Raw genomic sequence first — 13,478 nt, 5'->3', positions numbered from 1 at the left:
CTCGGAGAAAGAAAAAAAAAAAAAAAAACAACTGTTCAAAAATGTATGTTGTGTGGATGATTTATTCATGTTAACAGTGTACGTGTTTGCTGTTGGTGTGACAGCTGTGACATCTGACCTAACAGAAGCTGTTACAGACCACTCTTAGCCTCGGTGTTTACTGTGTACGCGTCCGTCTTTTCTCTCCGCAGACTTTGATCCCAACCTGGGAATGATGGCCGGGATCACCCCCATCAATCCCCTGATGCCCGGCATTGGAATCGTTCCCGCTCCACTCTCGCAGGATCTTCCTGTTGTCAAAGAAATCATCCACTGCAAGAGCTGCACCCTGTTCCCTCCAAACCCCAGTAAGTTATTTTTATTATATTTTATTTGAGGCTAAAAATACTGCCTCGCCTACACTGTCGGTGCCAGACTCCTGCTACAGGTGAAGGAGTTGAACATTTAATCGGATTATGCAACAATATGTGAGTTTGGAAACAGCAAACTGTATATAATGCTCCGCCTTAATGGCTCTGGCAGCTCACCATCAACTGCATTGGTGTCAAACATAAGGCCCGCGGGCCGAATGTGGCACGCCAGGTCATTTTGTGTGCTTAAAAAAGTGTTTCCCTTTATAATGCGGAACATGCTGCTGAATTTCCTAATCTGATCAGTTATATACATTTTTACACAGCGATGTTTAAAATTTGTAAATAATACTTAATTGCAGAACCACTTATTAGTACGTAATGGAGTAGTTACGTTTATGCGGTCGTCCATTTACAATCGACCCTTCAGGGGGCGCTGTACTGTGGAGCTGATGGGGCTCCACGATAAGCTTGACATCCCGATCTACTGTATCTGTGGTCTGACTTTTTAAGGTTTGACTTATATAACGTGTCGCCGTTTTTGCTAACCTGTAGCTATTTTGCTGTTGACGCGAAACTACATATATATGTGCAATCCTCAGCGATTACACCCTCGTATTGACAGTTAAGCACATGTGTTAACATCAAAGTGTTTCTTTTGTAAGCTGAATTCCAAACATGACCCTCGCTCGTGTTCAAGTGGTTTGAAAATTGACACCTTTTCTGTGTTTAACGGCCGTTAGCTGTGAATCTTTTATGACGTTTAGCCCAGATTCTGATAGTGAGTAAATCCACGGTGGTATAACAGCCGACTGGGAAACCTGTCTGAGAATCACTTTCTTTCCGTTTTTTTTTTTTTTTTTCTGTTCCACCTTTCATTATCGTTCCACTTATTCTGCACCGGTTCTGATTCTTCTGATCTCCGTCTCTTTTAATGTCCCCCTGTATCTGTCACTGTCGTCGGTCTTCAAGCCGGGTGTCTTGAAAAAGGCAGATTCTTTTATGGATAAAGTGTCTCAGCTGAATTCTTCTTATGAAAGTCAGATCTATCGGTGCTATCAAAGTTGGCTTTGGTCTCTCGAGGTTTGCTGTCTCAACAGTGGAGGGCTGCGTGAGTCCAAGGGCCTGCAGAATTGACTAGTAAGGAATGAAAAGTTGAAAAGAAAAAAACAATCTTTGTCTGGTTTGGATTTTGTTCTGCCTCATGGAATCTAAAGTTTCAAGCTTTTTATTTTGTAGTGTTGCTAGCATATATTTTGCTAACTTCACGGCGGCTTGGTGGGAAGGTTTCTAGCCTTTTTCTAAGTAACCTGATAGTTACTTTTAAGCTATGTTGTCAGTTAAGTTGTCAGTTAGTGAGTTGATCTAGTTGCGTTATGGCTGAATACTTGATTTTTGAGTGATTTGAGGTCTCTCTCCTTGGCTAGCTTTTAGATACATTTTAAGATACATACAGTACCTTTCAATGAGAAATCTGTTAGCATTTAGCCAAGGCATGGGCAAACTAAGGCCCGGGGGCCAGATGTGGACCATTCAGCTTTGTAATCCGGCCCGCCAAACTTGTCCAAATTATATATTTGGATTATATTGTGATCATATTTCTGCCCTTTCCCTGCAATGCCTACATTATACCTATAGATGGTGTCGAGAAGGATAAAAGCATTTTTAGCATTTTAGCTTTTATGCATGACTTTTACATTACATTGCATTACAAATTTTAGGACCAATTTGACTTTTTTTTCCCCGTTTAAGATTAGTTTTATATACTTTTTGAGTTGCTTCTAGCGATAACTTCCATTCTCAACATATAAACTACCTTTGTCAGGTTTGTTCTCCACAAACGTGTGTGTGGTCTATGTGGATTGGGTTTCACTCTCACCAGTCTGCACTTGTGTGGTTTGAAACATGTGGTAACAATTTTTTGGGGGGGGCTCAGTTCTTTAACTAGAAAAAAAAAAAAACAAACCCACCCCAAAAAGAGTCAAGTTCAGGCTCTTTAGTCTTTACAAAGATCTCAAACTTAAGGAAAAAATATGTTCTACCATATAAATGAAACCATCCATCCATTTTCATCCACTTATCCGTTACCGGGTCGCGGGGGCAGCAGTCTGCATGACCGCCACCCAAATCCCACTGCACAGCACAAGCTCCTTGTCAATCTTTTTACGGGTGGTGAGTCCACTGGGGGGCGCCAACCGCCCTAACCCAGGATTTGATTTTGCCCAGGAGGTGAACCCTGGGGTTCTACACCAATGGGGCTAAAGCGCCACGATATGAATGAAACAATATGAAAAAAAAATGTAATTATTAAAAATCAAGAACAAATTCAATCATTATTGACGTCTAAATGTGGGCCGGATACGGGGGTTTCATGGACCGTTTTTGGCCTGCGGGCCTGCAGTTTAAGACCGGCTTGGTTGAGATGTTGCCCAAAGGCTGTGGACATATCCAGTTAAGTCTTACTATGAAAAAAAAAGAAGTGGAAATCAAGGCTGAGTAGTAAACATCCCAAATAAATGGCTGATAACAAATTTTGGATCTTGTTTCTTGGATTTTTTTTTTTCCTTCTGTTGAATTGCTAGGAGCGAATCACTTGAGTTCTTCCTAACAGGACCAAACAGGTGAATCTGCACAGCGGACAGTGATGGATGGTTTTTACTTAACTATTGTTGGGGGGGAAAAAACAGGAATCCAAGCCTGGAGACAGTGCTTCTGATCTCCTACTCCATCTACCTCAAAGCCACAATCAGGGGTCATGATTCATGTGTAGTGGCTAAAAGTGGGGAATGCTGCATAATTAGAGCAGAGTGATTCTACAGCAGAATAATGGAGAGCGCTGGAAGGTTCGTGTGTGTTTTCTCTTTGCAATGTAGAAATAGGACGAGAAAAACTCCCCACAAATGGTTCATGCCCCAAATAAAGGATAATCAGGGATAATGGGAAGGTTAGAATACAGGTTCTGACGCTTGAAGTGCGAAATATAAATTCTCGCCTCAGTGTGACACCGGTCCAAGCTGTAACGTTAGACAAAAAGGCACTTTCAATTACCAGCAGGAGTCTGTCATGAAAGCCCGTTATGCTGTAGTTATTTTCTGCTGTCTGTAAAACTCAGCCAAACAGACTATTCTGAGCAGTGGAGAGAAAAAATTTGGAGTTGTATCGTGTTCATCACCTGACAGTTGTTTTTTTTTTTTTTTATTTCGGATGTTACTATTTTGATGCCCAGAAACCCATTTTGGTTGCACTGGGTGTGAAATAACGATGTTTCCATCACGCTCCGCGTCCTCGCCACCGTCAGCTTCAGACTGCTCTGTTGGTTTGTGCCCGTTCCCAAAGCAGTCGAGTTAGTTTAGGGAGGAGTACTTGGAGAAGAGTAGGCTAAACGACATGACAACAGGGAGAGAGTTAAAGTAAGTACAGAGACAGTCAAGTGTTAGCCTGAAAGCCTCGATCCGATAGGATCGGTCCGATGTTGATCAAAATTTATGTTAGCCTGATAGCCTCGATCCGATACTCAGGATCGGTCCGATGTTGATCAAAATTTCAGGATTAAAAAAAACAACAGTATCTCGTCTGATTTGATGCTTCAGTCCAGATGTTTTACTTAACGTTACGTGTCACGCCGTAAACGGACAAAGCAATGGCAGCCTGCAGCCTGCTGGAGGAGAAAGGAAGATATCGGATTATATCGGTATCTGCGGATACTTCAAGTTGCATCGAGGTTTAATAGCCATGCGTCAAAAAAAAAAGACTTAAGTCTTTTCGTAAAATGTTATACGTATCGTGGATTTGTAGCTTGTCACGGTATCAACACCTGAAGCCAGAAGTTTTAACAAACGTTACAAGTGGACAGTTATCTTGACAACGATTGAATGGCTTGGCGTTTTATACCTGCTTTCCTTCCTCATGTGAAAAAGTCTTAATAGACTTTTACACCTATTTAAATAGACTTTTACACTTATTTTGATAGACTTTTACAATAGACGTTTACATATATTTTAATAGACTTTTACTTCTATTTTAATAGACTTTTACAACTATTTTAAAATACTTTTCCATCTATTTAATAGACTTTTACACCTATTTAAATAGACTTTTACATATATTTTAATAGACTTTTACTTCTATTTTAATAGACTTTTACAACTATTTTAAAATACTTTTCCATCTATTTAATAGACTTTTACACCTATTTCAATAGACGTTTACATATATTTTAATAGACTTTTACTTCTATTTTAATAGACTTTTACAACTATTTTAAAATACTTTTCCATCTATTTAATAGACTTTTACACCTATTTAAATAGACTTTTACAACTATTTTAAAATACTTTTCCATCTATTTAATAGACTTTTACACCTATTTTAAGACTTTTACACCTATTTAAGTAGACTTTTACATCTATTTTAATAGACTTTTACTCTTAGATTAGACCTTTACACCTATTTTAATAGACTTTTACTTATATTTTAATAGACTTTTACTTATATTTTAATAGGCTTTTACACTTATTTTAATAGACTTTTACTTATATTTTCATCGGCTTTTACGCCTATTGTGATCGACTTTTACACCTATTTTAAATGTGTACCTGTAGTAATCCACATACCTGTAGTACCATGAACACTGTCATACAGTACCTATTTGAATCGACTTTTAAACTTATTTTAATAGACCTTTACACCTATTGTGATCGACTTTTACACCTATTTTAAATGTGTACCTGTAGTAATCCACATATCTGTAGTACCATGAACACTGTCATACAGTACACTAAATCTACAAAAACAAAAAATTGTATACGAAAGCCGAAAAATGACTCCATTTCAAGCACATCATTTATTTTAAAGACAGAACACATCTGATAAATATTTATATGCCTCTTGTTTCTCATTCTGTGTCCACGTTGGCGACGTGAGCTGTTGAGTGTGTTTACATGACCGAGCGTGAAGGTACTTTGTCTTATTAACGACGGTCCACTCCACTGGCTGGAGCTCCTCGGAATATAAAACTGGGTTCAGTCAGATCCCGGAGATGGATGGTGAACAAACACACCACATACCAAATATATAGACACATACATACATACATACATAGACACACACATAGTAGTAGACGCTTTCATATTTAACTGAACATAACATGTTAAATATACACCATCTCACACTTATGTTTATAGATGGGGTTTTAAAAGTTTAGTTAAAATAATATATATATATATGTATGTATGTATATGTATGTATATATGTATATATCTATATATGTATGTATGTATATGTATGTATATATGTATATATGTAGATACGTATATGCATATATGTATGTGCATATATGTATATACGTATATATGTATACATGTGTGTATATATGTATATATGTAGATACGTATATGCATATATGTATGTGTATATATGTATATATATATATATATATATATACACATGTGTATATATATATACGTGTGTATATATATATACATGTGTATATATGTGTACATATGTGTATATATGTACAGTATATATATGTATACATGTGTATGTATGTATATATGTCTACATATGTGTATATATGTATATATATATATATATACACATGTGTATATATATATATATATACATGTGTATATATGTGTACATATGTGTATATATGTACAGTATATATATGTATACATGTGTATATATGTATATATATTATATATATTGAATATATGTTTGAATTCCATAAAGGCCATTTCAATCATATATTTTAAATTATCTCCATAACCGTCAGTTTCTCCCCTCTCTCTCCTGTTTACTGGATGTCTTTTTAAGCCCTCTCCTCCTTCCTTCTCTCCTCGGCTCCCGTGGCTGCAGTTTAAAATGAACATCCTTGAAGTCTTTCTCACAAAGTTCTTAATCTTCCGCGTCGTGCATGTAAATGAAACGTCCCCTAACAGACCGTCTCAAAAGCGCAGCGGTAAATGTCTCAGCAAAGCCAAATTAACCCAAACGTCTTGTTGGGAAACAAAACAATTTTCCAAAAGGAGTTAGAGCAGTCACAGACTGTGTTTGAGGCTCTGCACCTGTTCTCCTTCCTCCTTCCTCCGTTCTTCTCCTTCTCCCCTCGACCACATCGCCAACATCAGTAGACCGAAAAGGTCACTTCATATGAAACTCGTTGTTACATCTGCCAGCTGTACTTTCTGCTTGTTGTTTTTTTTTTTTAACTACAAGGAGGCGAAACATATTTTTTGAAAATCCTTCCCTCTTGCCCTGAAACTTGTTTATTCCTTCTAGAAATGAAACACCAGTTTTCTGTTTTCAGCTTTAGTAGATTGAATAAAAATGAGCAGCAGTGATGGTGGTGAAGGGATGCAAACATGAGGAGAAAACGTACAGTAATGACCAGTAGGACACTCGCAGCCACAGCATACGCACTAAACAACACAGATATGCTAAACAGCTGTCAGGTGACCACGGATCACAATGACCAACATTGTCCAATGGCTGTAAAGGGACAAAATGAGCTGCAAAAGTATCAACAAGACACACAGTCGTGGGTTTTGTCTTGTACTTCTGCAGTACTCTGAAGACACTCTGGAAAGATATTTGAGGACTTTTAATGTTCTTTTCATCCATCTATCCATCCATCCACCCACCCATCCATCCATCCATCTATCCACCCATCTATCTCTCTATCCATCCATCCATCCATCCACTCATCTATCTCTCTATCCATCCATCCATCCATCCATCCACTCATCTATCTCTCTATCCATCCATCATCCATCCACCCATCTATCTCTCTATCATCCATCCACCCATCCATCCATCCATTTATCCATCCATCCATCTATCCATCCATCCAAAATAAACAGCAATGAAATAATAATAAATAACATTTCTACTACTTCTGAACGTTGTAAAAAAAAAATAAAGATGAAAATGAATGAAGCCGTATTTCTTCACTGCTCAACAAAGTGCGGCTCAGGTCTCCTGCCTAGTTAAACCCCAGGGCTCCTCAGCCTGTCGATATGTACAGGAGAAAGGAGCACCGATGGCTCTTTTTCTGCCAGACGTCCAGAAGCTCCTCATCCACTGATGCTCCTGTTGGCTCCTCATGGACTAAAATAATCCCAGTCCTCTGATCTGTCAGAGATGAGACCAGTCAACGTGGCTGTGTTGACTGAGTGGTCCCTGTAACTGGGGGACGTTTCGGTGTGAAGATTCACGACCGTACTGTGAACGCCCAAAGACTTTCATTTCTGTGCGTGAGATGAAGTTAATAAAAGCTTATTTAACAACAGCAAAAAAAAATAATAATAATATGATCACGTTGCCCTGAGTTATCATTACTCTTTCATTAGCTTTTATCATACAAGAGGCATAAATGTGTTGGTTTTCATAGTATTTAATTGAATTCTGCAGAATCCGTTTTTTTCCTATTGATTATATTTGTCTTAATATTCTCACCCAGAGAGAAAATTTTGGTCTGTACTGCATTCCCTTTTACCGGGTTTAGTATGTATATATATATTTATATTTATATATTTTTAGTATGTATATATATATATTTATATATATATTTATATATATTTTTATATATATTTATATATATATATGTTTGGGGTTTTCTTTAGGGTTTTTTTTAACCACTAATTCTGTGTCCCAGAGACACTAATGGTACCTCAAATAATATTCATTCCAGTCATTTCGTCTTCAGCTTCTTCCTTTCACTCATATATTTCCCTCGACAGCTGCCTCTTCATACGTATATTTCAGCTACTTATCTACACTTCACATTCCACACACATCCTTATCTACATCATTATATCTTCCCAGTCCAGTTCTCACTATTTATTAATCCTTGTTTTGTTTTTTTTTTCTTTTTTTTTATCCTCGTTTCTGCCCAGACCTTCCTCCTCCCGCCACAAGAGAGCGCCCCCCAGGGTGTAAGACGGTATTCGTCGGGGGTCTGCCGGAGAACGCCACCGAGCAGCTCATCATGGAGGTCTTCGGTCAGTGCGGCGACATCACAGCGATACGAAAAAGTAAAAAGAACTTCTGTCACATCCGATTTGCGGAAGAGTTCACGGTGGACAAGGCTCTGTTTCTGTCTGGTAGGTCTGCATCACTCTCACTGCTTGGCTTTTCTCTAGCAAAATTATTAGCAGTGATGTGACATATTTGAATCACGCAGAGACCAGTTGAAACTAATTGCTCGTCGGCTAGCTTGCGGCGTATTAGCTTTATGCCTCATTGCAAATAGATGTAAGGTGTTGCATGATTTTAGGTCAGTTTTTTAAGTTTCACTTCATTTTTCTTGAGACAATTCTTCTCCAGTTTCCAAGTATTCTGATTGAGAATTTCTCGTTTTTTTCTTCTTCTCTCCTCTTTTCCATAATTCATATCAACATTTCCAAAATACAAGATTGTGCTGTTTTATTCTCCGGTCCTGGAAGGGTCTCTGCAGCAGAAGTGGACTTTTTCTTGGCCTTTGTAGAACTCAAGTCATTGAAACAGTTCAAACTTCCAGTCTTTTACTGGAGTCTTCTCAGTCTTCTGGGATCTTTGGTTATTTCTCTCCGAATAATTACATTACTTTTTTTTTACTGTAACTGTAATGAGTGTACCGCTGTCCTTACAGCTAACGCAAAGAATAACACAATCTATGAATTCTCTCTTCCGACCACACAAATCTCGTCATCTTCACACATGAGGAGTCTCCTGAATTATTTAACCGTCTTTAGGTTTGTGGTGTGGGCCCAAGCTTCAATTATTAATCACTTTGTACTGAAATATCATATTTTTGTATGAGTTGGCATTGTAGGCTTCTTTAAATAATACAACACATAGAGAAGACCGTCTCTGCTGCTGCAGCCACGGCTGTGAAATCGGACTTTTTTCTTTCCCTGTAATCAACCAAAGGAAGAAGAACATGCATGTCTCTGGAAAAGTTTGGGGCTGCATTTTAGCCACTGGTTAATGGTTAGTTAGTGACAGGCCTTCAGTCAAAATGCTGTGCACATGCTATGTGATGGCAAAGAACTGAATGTGATTTTTAAAGAAGTAGCAAATATGGCTCAACGATAGCTAAGAAGAGTTAGCTCAGAATGAGCTAAAAGTTCAACAGTATCTTCTAAACCTTCGGAAAACAAATCTGGGTCGAACGCAGAGGTTCTCAAACCTTTTTGTTCATTTTGACAAAATTACATTTGAAATTCAGTATCATATTTTATAACAAATCAAAATCAGTAACAAACATGGAAAATACAAGTGCGGTTGTGCCATCATCACTCGAACCTTAAAAATATTTTACAGTTCGATGCTGTCTTGTCTCCGTTCTCCACCGGTGGGGCCCGCTCCACACTTTGAGAAGCAAAGCTTGTCTAACTCATGGTCCTACAAACTTTAACACAATATACATTACACGAATCTTCCGGACCAGCCAAAAAATGCATAATGAAGAAGAAAAAAAACATATATAACTTGCTCCCGAGTATAAGTCGCACCAGTGCCCTCTAGCGGCTGTTGGGGTAAAAATAACGAACATGTAAATTTATCAGTGGTACAGGAGTAGCAGATACTGGTACATAAGCCTAGAGTGCCCTCTAGTGGCTGTCAATGTGTAAACAACGAACATGTGAAATTATATATTTTCATATATAAGTCGCAAACCCAACCAAAGGATGAAAAAAAAAGTGCGACTTATAGTCCGGAAAAAGGGTATATCATTTTACTGGAAAATGAAATTCACAAAAACATTTTTACAAAAGTATGCAAAAGTATAACTCCCCCACTCACTCATCGTTCAAACAGTAGCACTCAGTAGCTCCCAGAGTTCTGTTCATATAAAATATTGAAGCAGGAGCAGACCTGGAGCCTAGAGTTCCAACACTCAGACTCATTTGTCTGAGTGTCCACCTCAGCTCCTCCTCCTCCTCCTCTGTATGATGAGGGCCATATCCAGCCTCAGTGAGTCATCCTCCATGCATCCTCTGGAACAACCGCACACACACACACATACACACACGCACACTTAGAGAGAGAGTTATGCTAAACACTCTCTCTGTGATCGTTTCATCCAATTAAATCACCAAATGGACCTGATTGCACTTCTAATGTACAACCAGCCATTAGAGGAAATTGAGTAACGGTGAGAGAGAGAGAGAGAGAGTGAGAGAGAGAGAGAGAGGGAGAGTTAAGTGGAGAGAGGAGAGGACGGGAGTGATGGGGCTAATGAGGGAGATTGTGCTCCTTCATTTTCAAGTAATTGCCCTCCTTGAGTTTCTCTTGTCTGTTTACAGAGAGCGTGTACACGCTGTGGGGTCTTCATAACACTGCCGAAAAAAATCTGGGTCGGGGGCTTGAAGACGGGTCACAGGAGATTCTATTTTTGGGTCGCCAAATAAAGAAAAATATCATTTTAATAAGGCTCTTTTTGCTTTAGCATTTATACCATAAAATATGCCCCCCGCGCGTAGGATGTGGAATTGGTTGAAACTTCCTGCGGCTAATTTCCACTCCTCACTTTTGTCCTCCCAGGTTACCGTATCCGTTTAGGCTCCAGCACGGATAAAAAAGACACTGGTCGTCTTCACGTGGACTTTGCCCAGGCCAGGGACGATTTGTACGAGTGGGAGTGTCGACAGAGGATGCTGGCGAGAGAAGAGCGACACCGCCGCAAGATGGAGGAGGACCGTCTGCGACCGCCGTCGCCTCCGCCTATCGTCCACTACTCGGAGCACGAGTGCAGCCAGTTGGGGGACAAAATCAAAGGTTAGGCTGACGCAAAGCCTGACACATGAGAAAATACTTTTTTTTTTTTCTTCTGTTTGATTTGGCTGTGTTCTCTAAATTGATTTTAAAAAAATGACTTGTAGCATGTAGTAGATGTAACGGAGATGATTCCGGTGCACGTGTCTCGTTTCTTCTGCCACTTCATTTCTCCCTTGTCTCTGTTCCTCTGCTGCTCCGTCCTTTTCTGCCTCCTCTCCTGCCTGCTGCATCCCCGCCTCCTCCTCCTCCTCCTCCTCCTTTCCTGTCAACTTTCTGCTTGAATAATCTGGTGTCACTAATGAGCAGTGACACTTCCAGGTCTCAGTCACAGTTGCCCCGATAACAAAATGCCTCCGACTTCATGCCTCTGGGCCATCTGTTCGTCTGTCTTTTTCAGCTCTGATGCAAAGACTCCTCCAACCCCATGTTTGTTTTTCTGTGTTTGTTTTTTTTTTTTTTTTAACCAAGAATTTGTTATCTGGTCACTGAAAAAAAACACACACAAGCTTGCCATCTGTCTGTGCTTTACATTTACCGTGCTTTTGTGTCATTTATGGGTATTTCTGAGCAGAAACGAATTTGTGTGAATCGTCTTACCACGACTATCCCCCGTATGAGCGAACATTCTTTTTATTGTCCTCAGATTCAGTTCTTTATCAGACATGCAGAAAGAGTCATTTGGAGTGTTAAAGTAAATACCTTAAAAAATCAAAACCTTTGAGTTTTGTATCATATATCTGAGTTAAGACACTTTTTTTTTTCATTCACAATTTTATTCTATTTGATAGTGGTCATTTAAAAAAAAAGCCAATATTGGATTATAGAACTGTGTCCTCGACTTACATCGGACGTCCATTCCTACAATGCGACGTAACTCAATTTTTGCCATAAGTCAGAACTTAAATACCTCTGTCGCTCGCCTACGTTAACACAGTGGTAACATTATAATCTAGGACATAGAGAGACATTAGAGTCTGTCTTAAGCCTGGGAGCCGTAATGAAGGGCAAAAAAAGGTTGTATGTAGCACAATTTAATGTATGGCGTACAACTGGCGATTTGTAAAAAAAAATTTAAAAAAAAAACCTCGTAAACCGACGACCCCCTCATGTAAAAATGACCATATCCATGGCGACATAAATGAATCTCCAATTGTCACATGCTGTATAAAAATCGACCAATAAAAATAGTATATTTATATGCATATGTATTTTTCCTCCGATAATAAGATCTCATATATCTTGTCCGCTCACCTCTTCTGTCCAGACGATGGCAAGTTTCCCGACGCAGTGCACGTGCTGCTAACGTGGCTGGAGCGAGGCGAAGTGAACCGCCGGAACGCCAACAACTTCTACTCCATGATCCAGTCGTCGAACAGTCACATCCGCCGGCTGATGAGCGAGAAGAGTCAACACGAGAAGGAGATGGAGGAGGCCAAAGACAAGTTTAAAACCGCCCTGTCCGGAATACTGGGTCAATGTAAGTCTGCAGTCCACACACTGTGATCTCTGTAGAAATGTACAGCAGATGACGTACGAGGGGAACTGCTCAGCCCAGGCCTTTTTCTGTGGAAGTGTTCCTGCATTAGCGCCACTTTCACCAAAAGTCAGAGCCAACAGAATATTGGGCAAATATGGCCTTGGACTTGTGAGAAAAGTAAGTTTTCTCTGCTTTATTATGGCTTGAACACGATGCAGGTGAGCTCGCAACCGAACAGCAACTGTTTTACTTATAAAATCTTGGGGTACATTAAGTGGTATTTTCACCACGTTTCTCCTTCTTATGGACAAACATCTGCTATTTGTGCAGATGTGGACGTGACTATTAGTTTTTCCCAGAGCTAATTATATCATCATTTCTTCCCAAACTTGATACTTTTCAGTGATGGCTTGATCCTATACTCGGGATTGGCATTGGTCAGGTATTGTAGTAAAAATTCAGTCATTGAGAAAAACAACCCAAATGCTCAAATTAACTTTGAGCGACCTGCCATAAACCGGGAGACTATTGACTCAATAATGTTAGCCTGCCGCATCCTGGAGAAAAAAAGAAAGGTATCGGACCGTCCCTACTTTCGGTTCACCTAAACTCTGTCATAGCAAAGATTTAGGTTAGCTTATTTTGCTAAAATGCTAAAACATTATCATCGTGTTTTTGTCAGCTTTTTACAAACTGTGACATCTATTTACATGTCTTCAAAATGTCCGTACCTGAAGTCACAAAAATGTTCCTCACCTGTGCATTTATAAACATTTTAAAAAGACATTCCCCTAAATAGCGTTAGCAATAGCAACTGGGCTAATGCTACAGGAGGCTAGCTGGACATTTTCACTGTTTTGGCAGTTATTAGTTTTTTGGGGTTTTTTTTT

At 39.3% G+C, this 13,478-nt stretch overlaps 1 protein-coding gene across 3 annotated transcripts in view; it reads left to right on the top strand.

The window, feature by feature from the left end:
* The window catches only part of enox2 (ecto-NOX disulfide-thiol exchanger 2), a 173,927-nt gene that overhangs the window by 132,083 nt on the left and 28,366 nt on the right, over positions 1 to 13,478 (top strand). For all 3 annotated transcript variants that reach the window (XM_017039392.2, XM_025062934.1, XM_008326491.3), the window contains 4 exons: positions 192 to 347; positions 8,246 to 8,452; positions 10,878 to 11,111; positions 12,376 to 12,588. In XM_017039392.2, coding sequence (XP_016894881.1) covers positions 192 to 347; positions 8,246 to 8,452; positions 10,878 to 11,111; positions 12,376 to 12,588 — 810 coding nt within the window. The remainder of the gene's footprint in view (positions 1 to 191; positions 348 to 8,245; positions 8,453 to 10,877; positions 11,112 to 12,375; positions 12,589 to 13,478) is intronic.

The sequence above is a fragment of the Cynoglossus semilaevis genome, chromosome 15 (genome assembly GCF_000523025.1).
Source record: "Cynoglossus semilaevis isolate Cse_v1.0 chromosome 15, Cse_v1.0, whole genome shotgun sequence".
In the NCBI taxonomy this organism is placed as follows: Eukaryota; Metazoa; Chordata; class Actinopteri; order Pleuronectiformes; family Cynoglossidae; genus Cynoglossus; species Cynoglossus semilaevis.
The sequence above is the reverse complement of the archived record's forward strand: the minus strand, read 5'-3'. Positions and strand labels throughout refer to the sequence as shown.